The sequence below is a fragment of the Paramormyrops kingsleyae genome, chromosome 4 (genome assembly GCF_048594095.1).
Source record: "Paramormyrops kingsleyae isolate MSU_618 chromosome 4, PKINGS_0.4, whole genome shotgun sequence".
Taxonomy (NCBI): domain Eukaryota; kingdom Metazoa; phylum Chordata; class Actinopteri; order Osteoglossiformes; family Mormyridae; genus Paramormyrops; species Paramormyrops kingsleyae.
This window is the reverse complement of record NC_132800.1, coordinates 8776169-8798585: the sequence shown is the minus strand read 5'-3', so window position 1 is coordinate 8798585 and position 22417 is coordinate 8776169. Positions and strand designations below refer to the sequence as shown.

Genomic DNA, 22417 nt, shown 5'->3' with positions numbered 1-22417 from the left:
GCCCTCTACATGGCTGGTTTCTGGATGTTCCCAGTGTCTCCTGCTTTATTTTGTTCTTGTATACTGCTGTCTTAGAAACTTTGAGCCTGGAAGCAGCCTGCAGTGCAGTGTAGCCTCTGCCAGCAGAACCAGGATTAAACCAGGATTTAAAATAGCTGATTGGTTTAAAAATATACAGTGATATCTTAATTTTTTCCAGAGCTGTATAATATAGAACCTTGTGCTGACTGGGTGCCAGTCAGCGGTTGGATCATCCCTGGTAATACCCTGGAAAACACCCCCCCCCCCAATTATCCCACAAAACACACAGACTGCCTTCATGAGTAAAACTGTTGGGCTCATTAATATTTATCTAAGCAGATAGAAAAGTAGATTTTAGGTCAATACTTACGTTCAGCGCTGGTTGTGGTTGCAGTTCTCAGATTGACAGTAATATGAACTGGGATCTGCTGGTATCCATTATAGTCACACCAATACCAGCCTGTGTCCTTCCTCTCCAGTCCCCTCATTGTCACAGTGATGACTTTATTTACTCTGTCAACCCTGATCAGGACAGGCCTCCCATTCAAACCTGAAGACCTTGTTATACAGGAGCCCCCCATCCTACACCATGACAGACTGTATTCAGAGTGACACTGAACACTAACACTGTCTCCTTCCACACCTGTCATCTCCGGTTTGTCCACAGTCAGCTCTGGGGAACCTGAACACACAGATTAGGAAAAAACATTGATATTTATTGATATTTACATAACAATAAAATAATCATGAATATGAGCCAGTTATATTAATATTATACGCATATATTTCATACCCCTATGAAGCGAAACCAAAAGACATTTATTAACATATTATCATATTTAACCCCCTGCAGTGACCTATTAAATCTGACACTGTTACTTCTCCCAGGTCTCATTTATGGTGTTGATCATTATATTTATGCTTTTATGAATTTATTTAAATTCTCTTAAAACTAAACCAAAGAATGTTACTTCTCATATCTAACCCCCTGAAGTAGCCCATTAACTGTTTTTTCTCCCAGGTCTCATTTATGGTGTTGATCAAAACTAAAATTTGGTCCCTCTTATACAGTTGAAACCAGAAGTTTACATACACTTCAGAAAAAAACACAAAAACTTTTTTCTCTCACTGCTGAACATTAAATCAGAGTAAACTTTTTTTGTTTCAGTTAGTTAGGATCACCATTTTTTTTTGTATTTGTTAAATGTCAGAATATATAGAGAGAGAATTTTATTAATTTTTTTATTACTTTCATCAAAGGCAGAAGTTTACATATACTTCCATACTATTTGGTAGCATTGCCTTGAAACTCTTTCACTTGGGCCAAATGTTTTGGGTTTCCCCCTCAAACACAATAGTTTGCTGGAATTTTGGCCCATTCCTCTTGACAGAACTGGTGTAACTGGATCAGGTTTGTAGGCCTTCTTGCTCACACTCCCCTTTTCAGTACCGCCCACAGATTTTCTATAGCATTGAGGTCAGGGCTTTGTGACGGCCACTCCAATACATTGACTTATAACTAATTTGGAGGGATGCTTGGGGTCATTGACCCTTTGGAAGACCCATTTGCACCCAAGCTTCAACTTCCTGCCTGATGCCTTCAGATGTTGCTTCAATACATCCACATAAGTTTCTTTTCTCCTGACGCCATCTATTTTGTGAAGTGCACCAGCCCCCCCTGCAGCAAAGCAGCCCCACATGATGCTGCCACCCCCATACCTCACAGGTGGGATGCTGTTCTGAGGCCTGCAAGCTTCCCCCTTTTTCCTCCAAATATACTGTTGATCATTATGGCCAAACAGCTCAATTTTAGTTTCATCAGAGCACAGGACATGTCTCCAAAGATTAAGATCTTTGTGCACAAACTGTTGTCTCTCTTTTTTTTTGAAGCAATGGCTTCTCCTCGCTGAGTGGCCTTTCAGCTCATGTCGATACAGGACTCCTTTTACTGTGGATAATGATACTATCTTACCAGTTTCAGGCAGCATTTTCACAAGGTCTTTTGCTGTTGTCCTGGGGTTGATTTGCACATTTTGCCCCAAAAACGTTCATCTCTGCGACTCAGAATCCGTCTCCTTCCTGAGCAGTACAATGGCTGTATACTCCCATGGCTTTTATACTTGTGCATTATTGTGTGAACGGATGAACATGGGACCTTCAGGCATCTGGAAATTGTACCTAAGGATGAGCCAGACTTGTGGAGGTCCACGATTCTTTTCCTGATGTGTTGGTTGGTTTCTCTTGATTTTCCCATGATGTCACAGAATGAGGCTCTGTGTTTGAGGTGATCCTTAAAATACATCCACAGGTATGCCACCAGTTAACTCACATGGTGTCAATTAACCTATCAGAAGCTTCTGGAGCTCAGACTGGAATCATCTGGAATTTTCTATGTTGTTTAAAGACATAATAAACTTAGTGTATGTAAACTTCTGACTTTGATGAAAATAATTAAAATAAAAAATAAAATTCTCTCTCTTTATTTTGACATTTAACAAAAAAATTAAAAAAATTGGTGATCCTAAATGACCTAAAACAGAAAATGTTTACTCTGATTTAATGTTCGACAGTGAGAAAAAAAACGTTTTTTGTGTCTTTCTCTGAAGTGTATGTAAACTTCAGGTTTCAACTGTATCGGTGTCCTGCTGGCAGCCCGGCCAGGTGAAGCGCTGCCACAGCTTCCTCAGCATCTTCTCTACCCCGTACTGCCCGACCCGACGGCTCCTTGCGTAGACCTCAGCATGAGAGAGCACAGGTATAGCGCCCCCTTCAGGCCTTTGCAGGGCCCAAGTTAATGAACACTAGACGGGGGCCCTGAGTTCACTATGGCGTCTGTCTGTAGGCTATATGCTCCCTTCAAAACTAACCCAGGGCTAACATGCCCACCCTAAATACTTTCACCACCTTATTTAACAACTATGCAATATAAAATGACGCAGTTAAATTTAAGAACTTTACTACATAAATGCTAATATGTACAAGACACAATATATACAGTGTAAACAGTATTTACAATGGCTCCCACTCTGTTATTTCCCACTCAGAAACCTAAGCCAGCAAATAATTAAACCAAAGAAAAATCATAGCAGGCCTGATCTGCCGCTTTCTCACTCGTCCTGGAGTCGGGGCACTCTGTCCTTTGCCACCGTGAATCGAATAGCTCTCTCTCTACTAGCAGATGGACTCTGAAATTTAGTAGCTTTGCTAGTAAGCTTGCCAAGGGTGTGGAAGGAAGACGTTTGGTCATCTTTCTTCTCCCATGTCCAACTCTCTTTTGTCTCTTCTCCTACGTTTCTTTCCCCCGTTACGGGAATTCATGGGATTGCTCTCATTGGCAGATATCAAATGAATAACTCATTAAATTATATTTCACAAACAAAGAAAAGAACATAAAACATAAATTATACGGAACATGTGTCAGCTCAGCACATCCTCCCCAACATTATATAAATCAGATTAATCACAATTTACCAAAACAAAAGAACCAGACACTGGGTTTTACAGGCTCCTGGGCACCAGCAGCTGCAGCAGCTCCCCAGCGCCATCCAGTGATCACCTGCAGCTTAACAGCAGACCCTCGTGTTCCTCCAGGGTGCCCCACTGGGTGTGTTAGGTCTTGGGCTCTGGGCTGGAGGCTGAGATCGCCTCCCAACCCAGTCACCCTCCTGAGCTACTCCCTCACCCTGGCCAGCGGCCAGCATGGGGTTGCTGTGCTGTTCTGTGACAAACTGCTGGCAAATGAAGTCTTGGTGGTGGCCTGGTTGTCCTGCACTGTGAGCTGCTGCAGGGTCGGTGAGACAGAGTGTCCACGTTTCCATGCAGCTTCCCAGGGTGATGTTGGACCTCAAAGTCAAACTCTGCCATTACCTCCAACCAGTGGACCAGCTGTCCTTCAGAGTGCCAGAAACTTAGGAGCCACCCAAGCGATTTGTGGTCCTTCCACAACCCGAACCACTGGCTACAGAGGTATGGATGGAAGTTCTTGCCAGCCTGCTCCACAGATAGCAGCTCCTGTCAAGTGACGTGGTACTTGCACTCCTGCCTGTTTAGCATTTAGCTGAAATATACTACTACACACTCCCCTTCGGGTCCTGCCTGTACTAGCACAGTACCCAGCCCCTTGTTGCTGGCTTCTGCATCCAGAATGAAAAGGAGGGTCTAGGTCCTCTAGCATGGGAACATCGGTGAGCGCCACGCGGAGCTGGTTAAAAGCCATGGCTCAGGCATCCATCCACGCAAAACCACCTCCCTTCTCTGTAAGATGGTGCATTGTGTTTGTCATGCTGGCAAAGTCCTTAACAGAGTGTTGGTAATATGACACTATCCCCAGGAAGCTGTACAGCTCTGCTACAGTCTGTGCAGGGGGCCAGTCTCACACAGCTGCCTCTTCTGCGGGTCGGTGGCCACACCCTCCCCCTGATGACGTGGCCCTGGAAGTGCATCATGCATTGGAGGAGGGAGGACTTCCAGGGGTTCAGCCACAACCCTGCACAGAGGATCCCTGCAAACACTGTCTTTAAGTTCCACAATGTCCCGGGAAAATCAGCGGTGTAGAGCAGCAGATCATCCATACTGATGATGCACTAGGTCCAGGTGAGCTGGGACATGCTCCCTTAGCCTCTCGAAGGTGGCCAGGCTGTTACACAGGCTGAATGAAATTGACCAGAAGTGTCATAGCCTGTGACCGATGGTGGTCTTGAGGTGGGTTTCTGGGGACAGTTTGACCTGCCAGTAGCCACTCCAGAGGTCTAAGGGGCTGAATCATGTTGACCAAGTGATGCATGGAAGCAAATAGAAGTCATTCCTTGTCACTGCATTCAATGGTTGATAGTTGAAGCAAAAACAACCTGACAGTCACTGACACCAGCTGGATGCCCATGGGTTCCTAACCGGCCGGCGCAGCCCCATTGGTGCCTGGCAGTTTGCCCAGACAGATCAGAGTGATGGTGGATCCCGTGTCCACCAGGGCTTGGCAAGGAGTTCCATCCAACAGGCAGTCGACATAGAGGTGTCTAGCCTTGCGTAGGGGTTAGACTGGTGTGCATTGCAGGTGACGCCCCCCTTAAGATGCAACCCGCCCAACATTTCCTGGATGTTCAGGGCGACAGCAAGGCGCTGATGCAGGCCAGCTGCGGGCAATGTGTCCCAGCTCTCCACAGCGGAAAACAACCATGCGGCGGTGGGGCTTCTGGTGAGGCGCAGGAGCAGCACCAGCAGCAGCAGCATGCAGATCTCCAACCAGCTCTGTTCCCTCTGCACTCTCCGCAATGCAGGCTTCACTATGTGGTGGGCGGGGCACTGTGCCCAGAGGACCAACGCTCATCCTGTGCTACCCAGGGGAAGTGAGGGTAGCCCCACTGGGTACAGCTCTCGAGCTCAGCTGCGAATGGCCCCAACCTTTCACTGGTGTACCATCACTGGCTGTCCAGCTGCTCCCTCATCTTCCCCTCTGACTGTTACTGGCCAAACCAGTGTGTTAATTAGTGCCCCACAGTCCTCCTGTTCTTCTGGAGAGAGGCTTAGATGAGACTTCAGCGCCTCCCCCTCCAGTGACATTGCCAGTTGACTCGCAGTTTTGCTGGGTCACTGGCCACTGAGCCGCGCCGCCAGCCGGACCTGGGTCAGGTTGGGCTCCAAGGGGCCTTTTCTGTCATAGCGGGGCAGCTTGAGGAGGGTCTTGATTGTGACCGGCTCTTCCCCGTGCTGCACCACTGTCGCCTGGGCAGGTGGGGGGCGCTGGGGCCATCAGGTTGGTCCAGGAAGGCAAAGCACTTGGTTCCTGGAGGTCTGCTCAAGCTGGCTGCTCCCCTTATGGTGTCAGCTTCTTGGAGCTCCTCTTGCTCCCTCTCAAGCTCCTCAATTATCATCCCCAGCTCTGACACCAATGTAGCGTATCGTATAGCCAAGGTGTGGAAACCGTAATAAGCAACTGGAAGCAATGGGATTCAACTGTTAGGTGGCATTTATTTCACTTGTGCCAGTCACTCTAACAACAGACCCACACTGCCCACCATGCCCGTCACCCACTTACTCCCAACCCACACGGTTGGCGCGTATACACATACACACACACGCACACACACACACACACACACACAGTACTATGTACCACTATTAATTAACATTTAACATTACACATGACACTACAGTACAGCACAAGACATTACGATGCCTGAAAATCACTAAGAACTATGTACAAGGTTGGCGCCAGTCAAATATTCCGCTCTGCCCCATGGTACCTTCAGCGCTACAATATACAGTCTTTTGCAAAAGTTTGGGCACCCCTCGATAAATAACAGTTTGGTCATTTTTTAATTGAAAAGATGTAAACACAGTCTCTGTAGGAAATGGAAAAAATGCACAATATTTTCGCCAAAAATTGATGCATAGTTACTTTTTATTTCATAAATTGAACAAAGATAAAAAAATAAAAACATTATTGTGGCACTCTGCAAAAGTTTGGACACCCTACATAATCAGTACTTAGTAACACCTCCTCTGGCAGATATACTGTAACAGCTTGCAAACGCTTTTTATAAAAGTCTTTCAATTCTCGTACTTGGGATTTTCTCCCATTGTTCCTAGCAAAAGGCTTCTAGTTCTGTAATAGTCTTTGGTCATCTTGCATGCACAGCTCTTTAAAGATCTACCCACAAATTTTCAATGATGTTTAAATCAGGGGACTGTGATGGCCATTCCAAGACCTTCAGCTTGCGTCTCTTGAGGTAGTCCATGGTGGATTTCGAGGTATGTTTAGGGTCATTGTCCTGTTGTAGAAGCCATCCTCTTTTCAGCTTCAGCTTTTTTACAGATGGTGTGATGTTTGCTTCCAGAATTTGCTGGTATTTAGTGGAATCCGTTCTTCCCTCCACCCGTGTAATGTTTCCTGTGCCACTGGCTGCAACACAACCCCAAAGCATGATAGATCCACCCCCATATGCTTAATAGTTGCCAAGGTGTTCTTTTCATGAAATGTTACTCCTTTTTGTCTCTAAACATGCCTGCTGATTGTGGCCAAAGAGTTCTATTTTAACTTCATCAGTCCACAGCACTTGTTTCCAAAATGCATCAGGCTTCTGTAGATGTTCTGTTGCATACTTCTGACATTGGATTTCATGATGGGGATGCAGGTAAGGTTTTCTTCTGCTGACTCTTCCATGAAGTTCTTGTGGAACGGTGCACCACCACTCCTGAGTCTGCTAAATGTTCCTGCAGATTTTTTGCAGTCAAATTGGGGTTTTGATTTGTCTTTCTGACCAGCATACGAGCAGTTCTCTCCGAGAGTTTTCTTGGTCTTCCAGATCTCATCTTGACCTCTACAGTTCCCCTGAACTGCCATCTCTTAATTACATTTCTTACTGTAGAAACTGCAAGCTGACAACACTTTGCTATCTTCTTGTAGCCTTCTCCTCCATTGTGGGCATCAATAACTTTCATTTTCAGAGTCTTAGACCGCTGCTTAGAGGAACCCATGGTTGTTGAGTGTCCACAAGTGTGTGCACAAGGTTTGAAGAGTCAGGGTATTTGTAAAGCTTTGAAATTGGCACCAGCTGACATTTGCTAATGACAGCTGTTGCCATGCATCAGATCTAACGAGCTGATTAAGGTCTGAAACCTTGTAAAAGAATCTGAGGCTTTGGAACTCTTAGGGTGTCCAAACTTTTGCAGAGTGCCACAATAATGTTTTTATTTTTCATCTTTGTTGAATTTATGACATAAAAAGTAACTATACATCAATGTTTGGTGAAAATATTGTGCATTTTTTCCATTTCCTATAGAGACTGTGTTTACATCTTTTCAATTAAAAAATGACCAAAATATGTTATTTATTGAGGGGTCCCCACACTTTTGCATAAGACTGTATTCATGTATGTAAATGCATATTTCAAATAAATTAATGTGTTAAAACGACATGATAGTTATTCCTTTCAATCTTCTTATCTTACTTTCTGATTGTTTCTTTGCCGTGTTACTTAGTGTATTTTGCACAGAGGGCTCATGCACATGTACAGGAACCTTGTGTTCATTCCCAGTAATATGTGAAACAGCGCCCCCTGGAGTCACTCATCATGACAGTCATAAAATATGGTGTAACACTGGCATTGATAAAGGAATTGATAAACTCAGAGGCATATAATTCTGATGCTTTGGAAAATTTGGAACCGCTTCTGAATTCCCATCCCTAGTACCAGGTCCATTAAGCCCCTTTACTTTCCAAGATATAAACCTCACAGGATGGCCTCCTATAGCAACAGCCATGGGGCCATAATAAAATACATTCACAGCCTGTGACCTGAAACACTCTGAGGGTACAAGCTGCATGTCAGCACATGCAATGAAAAATAAGTTTGGTCCATTCAAAACACTGAAAAGGAGACGCTGTCATGGTAATACCCAGAACATTCCCCCATCTCCTTATAAGCACAAGAAAAAACATTTAACCCCAAAAGCTGTATTTTCTTCCCCAATTGACGTAAATCGTAGTTATTACATAATGAAAAATTGTATGATTCCTCATACAAGTAAAACTTCAATGGATACCAATAAATTTGAGGACGACTCCCTTCCTTGATATTTCTGTGTTCATCTGTTCCACCTTTAGGGTATTTCCAGGCCAAAGATAACAAAGGTCAAGCAAACCATTAAAAACTATGCCAGCTCACTCCATGCTCAACCTGGAAGTTCCCAATGAAGTTTTAAAATAGTGAAATGGAATATTTTCTAAAATATTTTCTCCTTTGTCCTTCCTTTCTGCCTGAATTACATGTTACATACTGAGCATCTCATTGGCTACAGTCTGCAGTACAGACATCTTACCCTCGGTGACTGACAGGTAAACCCGTGTTCCCACAGCTGAACCTCCGCTGATCTCCACACTACACCAGTAGTAATCAGAGACCCCAGTTTGCAAGTTGTTCATAGTCACAGTGAAGACTCGCTGGTCAGGATCATCTCTGATTGACACTTCATCCTTCTTCCGTGGAAAGTCAGTGCGTACTATGGAAGTACATGAACTCCAGCCACTCCCTCTGCACCAGTATTTCACATGTGTTTTATAACTGTCTTCATAGGAACATGGGATGGTGACAGATCTTCCACTCTGCATAGACACCCGTCCCACTGAGGACACACTGTCAGCACCTGTGGGGAAAACAACCAACTGAATTCACATTTTCAATATCACAGTATCTCTGGTTAATATTATATATTATCAGTTTGTGTGACACTTGTACCAGGAGTCATGGCACAGAGAGATGGGTTTAAGAGGACAGTGAGGAGGTAAAATAGCAAGACTGTCATTTTGCCATAAGAACAAGGGAAAGACACAGGAAAACAAAGCAGGTGTGTTCTAGGGGAGGGACACTCAGCTATCATTCCCATCAGGGGCACAGAGCCAAGGTCCACACCATTTACTGACCATGGATGGGGGGGACAGGATTGAATTGGGTTTCAGTCCAGAATTTGCCATTTGGGCAGCACTGTTTTAGGGTCTGAGAGGAAACCAGGTCTTTTCTTCCACATACTTATCTAGTACAGAGTCAGTACAGTACAGGGAGCATGGAGCTGATCTGGGGCAGCACAGGGCACAAGGCAGGGGAACAACCAGGACAGGATGCCAGTCTGTCACAGGGCACAAGGCAGGGGAACAACCAGGACAGGATGCCAGTCTGTCACAGGGCACAAGGCAGGGGAACAGCCAGGACAGGATGCCAGTCTGTCACAGGGCACAAGGCAGGGGAACAACCAGGACAGGATGCCAGTCTGTCACAGGGCACAAGGCAGGGGAAAAACCAGGACAGGATGCCAGTCTGTCACAGGGCACAAGGCAGGGGAACAGCCAGGACAGGATGCCAGTCTGTCACAGGGCACAAGGCAGGGGAACAACCAGGACAGGATGCCAGTCTGTCACAGGGCAAACACTCACACACAGTCACTATGGGCACCTTCAGAGGCACCAATTCACCTGGACCATGTATCTTTAGATGTGAAACCAGAGAGCTCATAGGAAACCAGTATAGATACAGGAAGAACATGCAAACTCCCCACAGAGAGCTGGGCCAGATACTGAAACCACAAGCCTGGAGGTGTGAGGCCCCCACGCTGCCCTCAGTCTCTACCAGCTAGAGGGTAACTAGCTCTCCAAACCTGCTGCAGAGTGAAAGACACCTAGGTGTAGTCTCAACCCCTGAAGACCAATTCATACTTCACTTTTCTATGCGCGCTTTCAGTAACACACAGGGTGAAGTGACATAAATTTCATCATCAAGGGTTTACGCCAGATGGCTGTGGATGATGCATGATTTTTTGTTTGGTGGAGATCATGCACATTGGTGGACGCCGACTGCGCTTGTGCAAGATAATTGAGGTGCTCCAGTAGCACATGAAGCTGGGTGTTTAGACCCCTCTGACTGTACACACAGAAATGACTGATGGCATCCCGGCTGTCTGCTCACAGAACCACCTGTGCTGCTGAAATGACCCCAGGAAGATAATCCTACACCTCACTGAACATCAAAGCATGCAAAAGACAAGGGCATTTTATCTGCACTAACAGTCTTTGTACTGTTCGATTACTAAAGAAAGACATGACAGTATTACACTGAGTATTTAGATATTAAATCTATATTATCAATAACCTGTTACATGCAACATTGTTTAAAATATTTGAATAGCAATTACAAATGCTTTGATACAAACACCCAGGGGAGTTTATAGAAATTGAAAAGATCAGGGACTAATTCAAGTTACCAGGGACTTGACTTTTTTCTTTTTTGAAGGAAGATTGGCATCAGGGGTAAAATACTTGGGAATACAGCCCTAACTGATCTGGCCTAACGACGCCCATGCAAACACTCGAAAGAATAAAAAAAAAATATTCATAATCTTCAAGACAACGTTACACAAAGCAGCTGAATCTTTTCACAATTGACATTTTGCAGTTTCACTTGACCAGATCTCCATCCTGATCTCCAAACTGTACCTGACAGAGTGTGGAGGAGCAGGAGAGAGATCTCTACTCAGTTCCACTGTAATGAGCGACACTCACCTGTGAGCCCAGCAATGTGAAGAAACAGGAACATCAGAGGATCCATACGTGTGTGTATCACTGAGCCCAGATCTGTGGAGGGTGACAATCACTTCCTCATTCTCTGTACCTTCACTGTCTCTATGGTTTTGATTCTCACACACAGCAGGCAGAGTGTAGGGGGACTGGACACTTTAAAGAGGAAGTGACAAAACCTCAAAGCTGAATGTTTAGATTGTCTTTCCTTTCAGAAAGTCAGACCATTATTATTAGTCTGTAGAGAATAAAATAAACTATCAATGCATAGACTCCATTAACAAAATAAAACATCTGCATGAATAAAGAAGACTTCATGAATTAGAGTTACTGTGTATTTATATAATGTTCTAATAAGACCTACGATTTACCTGGATCTCCCTGTTGCCTCAAAGATTTATCTCTGTTTTATCATAGTTATTTGTCAGTAGTATCATTATCTAGGTCCTAATGCTGGAAGCACACAGAGTAAAGTGAGGTAAACCTTCAACAGAACGTCAGTCCATTGCAGGGCACTGGAACCTGGAGAAATGCCATATGATCAGAGGAAGCCTGCAAACTGCACACAGACACAGTCATGGTCACATTCAAAGCCAACAGTCAGGAGTGCTGAGATAGCAGGTGTATCAGTCAGATATCTAATATCATGATAAACTAAAGAGACAGATGGACTTTGAGGAACCACAGCAAGACCAACAGACGACATGGGCTCCTGACAGTAAGGCCTCAAAATCGATCAGTTTACTGCTGCAGTTCAGTTGCTCTTAGTTACAATTGCAGCCAAAGAATAAAAATCTTCAGCTTGCCTACTTTCCTGTGTTAGACATGTGACTCACAGCTATTTTCTGTGGTTTCACAAGTAAACTGAAATGAACTGCGAGGTAGAAAACAGTGATGTCACCTCCTGCCTGCCATGTCTGCCTGACCTTCCTGTCGCCTCCCTTACGTGGCCATGATGGGCCACAGCTGATGCTCGTTAGTCTATTTATACAAGTACTTGTTTGTCTCGTCATTGCTAGTCTGGTGATTAACATCACTTCTCCTGTCAGCCCGTGTCCCTCTTTGTCCAAGCCTTCTCATTCTGATCCCTCCAGTCCTGTTAATTTCCAGTCCCTGTTTGTTTAGTTTAGTACAACCCCCTTGGTGTCCCACCAAATGCCTGCCCTCACGTCATTTTGTCCCGTATGTTGTGACAGAATGTCTGCACTGGACTGGACTATTCTATTCTATTCTATTTGCATATCACATCTTCGCATTACAGTGTCTCAAGGTGCTTTGCATTATCCCTGCCAAAAGCCCCCAATGACCAAACCTTTTGAGGAACCAGAATGAAAAGGGTAGAGGAAATAAAATGAGCAAAATAACAGGTATCCCTGGGAGCCTCTTTTGCTTCCCATCTCCACCTGCACACTTTCCCCTGCGTCTGACTTCCTTCTGGTGTCTGAGCCTCACTTGCAACGATGGTTCGTGGACAATCCCCTCATCGACCCACTGAGCGAGAGCGACCTCAAGGTCCCTGAGGAGTCTCTTGAAGTGTGGGTCAACCCATCCATGTGGAGATCATACTGGGCTCAGCTCCAGTACAAAGAGGACATGCCTGCATTGACCATCCAGAGCTCTACGTCTCCAAGGTGGGCTGATTTGCCACTTTCCTGCTGCCTGAAGCCGCTCAGTTCGCCGTCTCTCTGCCACATGAAGCTGGTCAGCCCATTGACTCCTCAGTCACCGCCAGGCCAGGTTGGGTCGACCCTGATAATGCGCAGCCGGAGGAGTTGAGGTGGGAGCCTAACATTCACACTGACTCTATCCTAGTCCTGGAGCAGTCAGCGGTATCGGCTGGGGCCCAGAGGGGCTGGCTGAGTCTCCGTCTCCAACAGAGGAAGATGGGGGACACACTGTCAGAGGCAGGCCCCCAGATTCGTGTCTGCTCGACGTTGTATGGCCTGAAGACACTCCTGCTGCGGCTGAGAGTAGAAGACCCACGGCCCCCTCCTGGTCTGGCCTGTGTATCTCTCTGCACCCTCTGGCCTCACTGACTTTCTGAGGCCCTCAGGTCTTGCGGACCATACAGGCCGGTGAACAGGCCCAGGAGGGTCCATATCCCAGGATTATCATTTTACAAAAATACCTTCAAAGTAACAGATTTGATAGTTGGTCATTACAGCTCAGAGAATAAAATACATGCAACTGAAGATAGTATGTCAGATTTATTTCTTAACTGTCTGATTTCCTTGTTTTTCACTCATGCATGAACAGAAAGCAGCTAAATCATCCATCCATTAAGAACCGCTTGTTTGGGGTTCGGGTCGTGGGGGTAGCAGCTTCATGAGAGATACCCAGACCTCCCTCTCCCCAGCTACCTCTACCAGCTCTTCGGGTAGGACACCGAGGCGTTCCCAGGCCAGCCAAGAGATATAATCCCTCCAACGAGTCCTGGGTCTGCCCCAGGGCCTCCTCCCTGTAGGACATGCACGGAAAACCTCTATGGATAGCCGCCCAGAAGGCATCCGCACCAGATGTCCAAACTTCTCACCCTATCCCTAAGGGAGAGCCCAGACACCCTGCGGAGCAGAGCATGTGAGCGGAGCGGAGCGGTGAGAATTTCCGCTCCTAGCTCACGAGGCTGTTGGCTCTGCCCGCTCCTCCGCTCTAATTCGCACTAAGCCGCTCCGCTCAACACCGCTCCTCACTCCACTAAAATGTCCTCCCGCTCCAGTCAAATCGCTCCACGCTCACTCCAATTTAAAAGAGGAACAAATAATCTGCATGCCTAACAAATGTCACCTTTAATCCGAAGCCTTATGTCATAAAGAAATATGAGCAACGGCAACATTGCCAGTCAGAACAGAAAATATTTATTTTTAAGTAACCTATCGGCAAAAACGGACAGGTTTGGAAATGGCATTCCACACAAAAATAGGCTTAAAAATAAAGGAATCAGTGGGTTTAATAGCCTAAAGAATATACAGACACATTTTAAATTCCTCAATTTTTTTCTGTTGATGTAGCACGTCTCTAAAATAAAATTTTACGTTACGTGAAATTAAAAAAAAATCTTATTAGACCTACTTTGAATGACAAAATTTATTTGATTACCAATATTTACTTTATAGGCTTTTATACTTTAATTTACTTTATAGACTTGATATGCTACAACTATATAAAACTTGCACGCGTTTTGCTCTGGCTTCCGCTTGTTCGCGTAGCACACTCATGTTTCTGAGAGAAGTGATTCCAAAGTGAATCTTTACTCACTGAAACAGTTTCACCACATTGTTGTTCTTGCTGTACATTACTGTCATCTATACGTTTGATAAGAATAGTACACTTGTATGATTTATCAGTTTCCTTTGCGAAATACTTTGCTTATTCCATCTCGGCCAATTTGTGTAACAGTCTTGATAATTGTACAGATGAATTCTGGGTAGATTTGGGCACGCCTCAGAATTGTAGTGTGAGCGGTATCAGAGCGAAATTGGAGCGAGACAAAGCGAGCGCTCCAGCCTTAATTAGAAAACCCGCTCCGCGCTCTGACCAAATTCCGCCCGCTCCGCTCCTCGCTCACGCTCTGCTCCGCTCACATGCTCTGCTGCGGAGAAACCTCATTTCGGCCGTCTGTATTCGCGATCTCATTCTTTTGGTCATTACCCATAGCTCATGACCATAGGTGAGGGTAGGGACGAAGATGGACCAATAGCTTGAGAGCTTTGCTTTCCGGCTCAGTTCTCAGTTAGCCACAACGAACCGGTTAAGCGCCTGCAAAACTGTAGATGTCGCTCCGATTCGTCTGTCCACCTCCCGATCTCACCTACCCTCACTTGAACTTCTCTACTTGAGGCAGTACCTCTTCTCTGACCTGAAGAGGGTAATCCACCCATTTCTGGCTGAGAACCTTGGACTTGGAGGCACTAATCCTCATCCCTGCTGCTCCTCTCTCGCCCGGGTTTTTGCTTCTGTAACTGCCTGAGCCGCGTTCCGCCTGGCCTACCGGGAACCGTCAGCAGTCTCCGGAGATCACCAAGCTAATAATTCATGGTCGGCTTCCTTCTTCAGCTTGACAGCCCCCCTCACCTCTGGTGTCCACCATCGGGTACGAGGGTTACCACCACGACTGGCACCGACCACCCTGCAGCCACAGCTCCGTACGGCCGCTTCCACAATGGAGGTCCGGAACAGTGTCCATTCAGACTCAATGTCCCCAACCTCCCCCGGTATACAGTTGGAATTCTGCCGGAGGTGCGAGTTAAAGCTCCAGTGAACAGAAGCCTCTGCCAGACGTTCCCAGCAGACCCTCACTATGCGCTTGGGCCTACCAGGTCTGACCGGCTTCCTCCCCTGCCACCTGAGCCAACTCACCAGCAGGTGATGATCAGGTGACAACTCTGCCCCTCTCTTTACCCGAGTGTCCAAGACAGAAGGCCACAGATCAGATACGATTATGAAACCGATCATAGACCTGTAGCCCTGGGCATGTTCATACCATGTCCACTTATGGAGACCCTTATGCTCGAACAACAGTGTTCGTTATGGACAAACCATGCATTGCACACATTGGAAGAGATGCTGAGGAGAGAGTCTGCAGCTTCAGGTTCCATGGGGTGACCCTTAGTGCCAGAGCCTCAAGTCAGCTGGGCATGCAGCAGCCGTCACTAAAAAGGCACAGCAACGACTGCACTTCCTCAGGCATATAAAGACAGCTGGGATGTAGTTGCTCAGAAGTGCATTGAGACCCATATAGAATGGAGTGTTGGTGCCACATTTAGGAGATGATTATTGAAAAATGCTACAGTAAAAATTCACCAAAATAAGTCTGCTTACACTCTGTTATACCTACTATAAGATGGCAATGGCAGATTTTTGGGACGTTTTGAAATGAAAGAGCAGGGGCCTGTAAAAATACCTGAAAAATAGAAGCATTTAAGGTGGACCGGAAAAATCCGAATAAGTAGCTGCGAATAAGTAGCCAACTTCTGCCTCGTCGGGTCTTGTGCCGTTTGTGCTTAAAATACGGTGTTTCGCTCGGGCATGTCTCTACTTCTTTAAAAGTTAAAAGTTTGGGACTTGTGCCGTTTGTGCTTAAAATACGGTGTTTCGCTCGGGCATGTCTCTACTTGTTTAAGAGTTAAAAGTTTGGGACTTGTGTCGTTTTGTGCTTAAAATACGGTGTTTGCTCTTTTTCGTTCGGGCCATGTCTATACTTGTTTAAAAGTTAAATTCTTTAAACATTTCGTTTAAATATAATGAGCTTACGTGCATTTTCATTTAAAATACAACGTATATGCGCTAGCTTACATTCAGTGTACTATACGCTTTATTATTCTGTAAAACGTAATTAATAAATGCAACCATTGTTTTAATACAAGCTTTAAATTATGCAGCTGGACCTGTCAATCATCGTTGGGGTGGGGGTATGCAGCTGGACCTGTCAATCATCGTTGGGGTGGGGGCATGCAGCTGGACCTGTCAATCATCGTTGGGGTGGGGGCATGCAGCTGGACCTGTCAATCATCGTTGGGGTGGGGGTATGCAGCTGGACCTGTCAATCATCGTTGGGGTGGGGGTATGCAGCTGGACCTGTCAATCATCGTTGGGGTGGGGGTATGCAGCTGGACCTGTCAATCATCGTTGGGGTGGGGGTATGCAGCTGGACCTGTCAATCATCGTTGGGGTGGGGGTATGCAGCTGGACCTGTCAATCATCGTTGGGGTGGGGGCATGCAGCTGGACCTGCCAATCATTGGTGATGACGTCATAGACGAGGGGGGGGGGCTAACTGCCACCTAACCTTTTTTTCAAGTCCCATAAAAACTCTGAAGTGACGACAATGGAAATGAAAGCTGATTAGATACATTCCAAAAACGTGGTTTTGAAGAGTGGAGGATACTTTGAGGGATACTTCTATCCATACAATAAAAGTCCCTATTCCTAATTTGCATTTCTTTTTGTACGCCGGGCTTTTATTATGTCTGCATATTTCTCCTTGAATGCTGAACTTTTCTGTGTTGAAGAAAATAAGTAACAACTAAAGTGTATTAGTGCTTTAATAATGTTGGAATATACTGCCTGTAACAGGCTTCAGCCCAAAAAAAAAAAAAAGTGGTTCAAAGATGGATGGATGGTGTGTTTGGTTATATTTCCTAAGTCATATATTTTTTGTTTATAGATTTGTTTTACCCAAATTTTCGCATGGACCATCTAGCACCCCCTAGTGTTTGTTCCTGAATTTCTTTAGTTGCTGTCCATGGTCCTGAGGCGCTGTCCACTCAAACCTTACTAAAGTAACATTTTAAAGTGTATAATTCAACAAATGGGCGTCACTGGACCTTTCATTACAGCATCTAAATTTGGAAGATATTCACTGCGAAAAAAATTGAGGAATTTAAAACATGTCTGTATATTCTTTAGGCTATTAAACCCACTGATTCCTTTATTTTTAAGCCTATTTTTGTGTGGAATGCCATTTCCAAACCTGTCCGTTGTTGCCGATAGGTTGCTTAAAAATAAATATTTTCTGTTCTGACTGGCAATGTTGCCGTTGCTCATATTTCTTTATGACATAAGGCTTCGGTTTAAGGTGACATTTGTTAGGCATGCAGATTATTTGTTCCTCTTAAATTGGAGTGAGCGTGGAGCGATTTGACTGGAGCGGGAGGACATTTTAGTGGAGCGAGGAGCGGTGTTGAGCGGAGCGGCTTAGTGCGAATTAGAGCGGAGGAGCGGGCGGAGCCAACAGCCTCGTGAGCGAGGAGCGGAAATTCTCACCGCTCCGCTCCGCTCACATGCTCTGGTTGGACACAGAGAAGACAGTAACTGCGAACCTTCGTTCTTATCCCTTCGAATGATAAACATGAGACTGAAGTAAGAAAAGAATTGTGGACACTTGTATGCAGACATAGTGTCTCGACTTATTTGATCCATCAAATAACCTAATAATAAAACTTTGCTGCCTTCATGCCATGTATTTGACTGTTTTTCCAGCACAGAGGAAACCAGAAAACCTACAAATGCCAGATGAAAAGCCAGGGGAAGAATTCAAACCCAAAGCCCTGAAAGTATGAGACATCCATGTTACATGAGGCATCCATGAGACACCACTGCAGGCTTAATGAAATGTATCTTTATTAACATTATGTATGATGAGTCACACAGTCTGTGGTCTGCATTTTAGATAATACTCCATATATCAATAAGCAAAAGCCTAATATTCTGTGGAAACCTAAAAGTAAAGCTTTTATCCTGAAATGTGATATGATGGTAACAGGGCAGCTTTTAATTCCACAGTCAGAGGAGAGCAGGGAGGCAGTGAAACAGTGAAGCTGCTCCAGCAGGGGGCAGTGAAGTGAGTAAGAAGAGAGTAAAATTAAAGCCAGAGCCCATAGACCTCAGTAAATGCTCAACAGTACATACACAAGAGACAGACATTGGCAAATACCCTGAAAATGATGCATATTGAAATAACAAGCATTTTATTTTATACTAATCAAGCAGGATAGCTAATGATATTTTTTTCCATTTATATGAATGAAAAGCGGCAGTTCACAGACCGCCAAGATAATACCTTACATTTACATTTATTCCATCTTGTCCAAAGCAATGTACAAGTGAGACAAACAGCACAGTGATCATGGCTGAAATACACACTGGAATGTGACAGTGCTGCATGCCATTTAAATACAGCTGACATCACTGTAAGATGCTCCTCTCTGGTGATTATCCCTCCCCATCACTGCAGTATCTGTGTGTCCCTCACAGCTCTCATCCTGAGCAGCAGCTCTCCACATGTAGAGGAGCATCTCTGTGTTGCTGCCCCCTACTGGAAAAGGAACAGATAAGCATTAACATCTGCTACTGGATTCATCATTTCAGCTTCTGAGGCACCAACACTTTCCTTAGCATTTCAGGCAGTGTGGTGTGTTAATGTTACTGCTACAGGAAATCAGACTGATAGATTAATTTGGAAACCCTCTTTAGTTCTCTTTTCATTTCATTTTCATCACTTAAAAATTAAAGCCAAATAATCATCTTCAATCATGTTGTAATAATGGCTGTATATGGTGTCAAAGGAAACATACGACACATATGAAGCATCACAGACTAAATTTCTCACAGCTCATGTTAGAGCAGATTGTCTCTCAGTGCTTATGGGTGACTGAGCTGTAGACCACATCGCTGGCTGGGGTTACAGCAGGTCGGTGTGAAGAACATCTAGAGGACACCTGCTGAGAGCATTTAGCCGCTTACAGTGGAGGTACAAGACTAACCTTTGTGCAGAAACCACAAATCTATAAACTCCCAAACCTCCTATCCGAATCACTGTGAAATATCAGGGTATCATGGTACTTCTTGGTACATTATATCTGATTCTGATACACATGGATCTGACAGCTGAGGTGTAGATGTTCCTGCCCTGATAAACGTTTTACTCTCATTGTGACACTCATGCTGGACACTGATTTACATAAAACCATCTTACCTGTGGATCTGGCAGGAGAATGGAGCTGTAGGTGACATCAGCACCAGGTTCCACAGAGGCCTGAGAGAGGAACACATTATGACCATGTATCTCTACAGAACCACCTGTCCATTCTTTAACTGACACCCATCAAATGTCATTGAGAATTTGGTGATATTCTGACATACCAGTTAATAATTTGTACTTTTACTAATTTTGTCCAATATTGATTCTTTTTAATTGCCATTTAGAAAATATTTTAACTGCAAATAAACTAAACTGGCTTATGAAAATGTGCCCCACAAAATGCAGTTTCTTCACACACTAATAACATGACATGTTTAGAGACAGGAGCTACACACATAAATACCATCATATGTATGTTATTTCTGTGCTTTACCTGCTCTGCCGGGTCTCCCTTGATGATGCCAGTTCTGTCTATGACGTCGTATTCATGGTCTGGGTTCAACTAGAACAAAGTCACAACTCAGCATTCAACACAATCACTCCTCACATCAGCTTAATTTACAGAAACAAACTTCTTAATGGCTGTTAACAGAGTTTGGTTTCTGTTTCTGTTCTTTAATAAAAGGCAAAATCTTGCAGAATCTGCTACAGTTTCTTCACACACAAATAACTTTACATGTTTAGAGACAGGAGCTACGCTCACAAATACCATCATATGTATGTTATTTCTGTGCTTTTACCTGCTCTGCCGGGTCTCCCTTGATGATGTCAGTTCTGTCTATGTTGGCGTATTCATGGTCTGGGTTCAACTAGAACAAAGTCACAACTCAGCATTCAACACAATCACTCATCACATCAGCTTGATTTACAGAAATAAACTTCTTAATGGCTGTTAACGGAGTTTGGTTTCTGTTTCTATTCTTTAATAAAACACAAAATCTTGCAGAATCTGCTACAGTTTCTTCACACACTAATAACTTTACATGTTTAGAGACAGGAGCTACACTCACAAATACCATCATATGTATGTTATTTCTGTGCTTTACCTGCTCTGCCGGGTCTCCCTTGATGATGCCAGTTCTGTCTATGACGGCATATTCATGGTCTAGGTTCAACTTGAGAAAAGTTAGAACTCAGCATTCAACAGTCACTCCTCACATCAGCTTTATTTACAGAAATAAACTTCTTAATCAGTTAAAGGCTCTTAACAGAGTTTGGTTTCAGTTTTTGTTCTTTTATAAAAGACAAAACCTTGCAGAATTTCCTAGAGTTTTCCCCCCATATTAAACATGAACTCACTGTTAATTCTGTATATCCTGGATTTTGGTTCATGGCCATGTTTTTCTCTACATGGAAAGAAATGAGAAATAAAGCCAAAGGAATTTATTCTGATCACATCACTCACTTTCAACTGATTCTAATAATTTGCTGTACGACAAACACATGGTAATTTCATCTTGATTATCATGCACATACGTGTGAAAATGTTATCCAGTCTAATAACTGCATAAAACTACACAAATGTATATGAGCCATTGGCATCTCAGGTGAAATCTGATTACCAACCTACACTTACAGGTAACCCAGTTAATGATGCCTAGCCAGGCCTGGTTGGAATAACTAACTTGTTTAGGGTTTTATAAGCTCAGCTGGGTGGACACAGACTCAGAGGGTCAGAGGAAAGTCTGCAGGATCATGGAGGAAGGATCCTTCAGGGCTGCTGTGCTCTGATGTCCTGTTTGCTCCACAGTGGCTTTTAGCTCTGCACTGTTTTTAGTCTGTGTTCCCAAAGGGACTGTGACCATGTTTTGTGTTTTAATGTTACTGTATAACATGTGTGTCTGAATGCTGCTGTCTGTGTCTCTGTCCAGCCGTCTTTCGAAAAGGATAAAAGCATGAAGTTGAAGCTGCAGCTTACAGGAGTGCAGAGGGACATGCATCACTGCTCAGACAGTCAGGTCACTTATACACCGTCTGCATCAGCAGATACTCACTGTGTTTGTCCCAAACTTTCCATGCGATGATGATGATGATCAACAGCAGCACCAATAAGCCCAGTCCTACATACAGAAACAAGCTGGACCAGAGAGCTGAATGAGAGGGTGGATTTGAACAGTAAAGTCTCACATGCAACATTGAAAGGGAGTGGGGGAGGAGAGCACATGCGCTGGGGAGGAATGTTCAAACCACTGCGGGGAGTCCGGTTAGAACTCTGATCAGGCGCGTAGCCAGTAATGGGCCAGGGCGGCACTGGCCCGCCCACATTACTCCCTGGCCCACCCAGGCAAGTTTGATCAAAATACATTTTTAGTTTATTTTTATTATTCAAATGTATTAAAAAATATATAGACTATGTCTATGCTGGTGGTTTGTCCAGCCTTTATTGAGCACTGTTGAACATGATGGTTAGACGGTGTTTTGTTATTGCCTTTGCCGAATATTGCAAAATAAAGGTGTGTTTTTGCAGTTTGTTTGTCTACTATTTTTTCTACTCTCTAAGGTTTAATTATTATTTAAGTAATATTTTTTCTAGGAAAAAATATAGGCCCGCTCACTTTTTCAATGGCCCGCCCAAAATACAATTTCTGCCTACGCCACTGACTCTGATGTAAGTGCAAGCAGGATCCGGGTCACCAGTACTTCTCTGATAAAAGACGCCTTTATCTGATTGTACTGTAATTCTACCATAGGGTAGTATGCCGAAAATAGAGGAATATATGGTATGTATAGGTACGTGTGGTCTGTAAATATTGTAGCGTGTTACAGAGGTTGCTGGGAGGGATATTTTCTGTGGGCATGCACCCATCCAGGGGAGAGTGTGTGGGAGGAGCCAGAGGAGGCGGGAGGGCTGAGAGACTGGTGGGAAGAAAGAAGAACGATCTAGAATAAGTAGAGAGGGTGTAGTGCAGGACTGTT

The 22417-nt window shown here is 44.5% G+C and overlaps 1 protein-coding gene across 1 annotated transcript; it reads right to left on the bottom strand.

Moving 5' to 3' along the window:
* Window positions 1–380: 380 nt before the first annotated feature.
* On the bottom strand, window positions 381–21959 carry LOC140588978 (polymeric immunoglobulin receptor-like). Its single transcript, XM_072711635.1, has 9 exons — window positions 21496–21959; window positions 20801–20847; window positions 20548–20616; window positions 20242–20310; window positions 19935–20003; window positions 19556–19580; window positions 18833–18895; window positions 8839–9162; window positions 381–703 (listed from the first exon to the last, which is right to left on the bottom strand). The coding sequence occupies exons 1-9, from the start codon at window positions 21635–21637 to the stop codon at window positions 381–383; spliced, it is 1131 nt and encodes a 376-aa protein (XP_072567736.1). The 5' UTR covers window positions 21638–21959.
* Window positions 21960–22417: the final 458 nt, after the last annotated feature.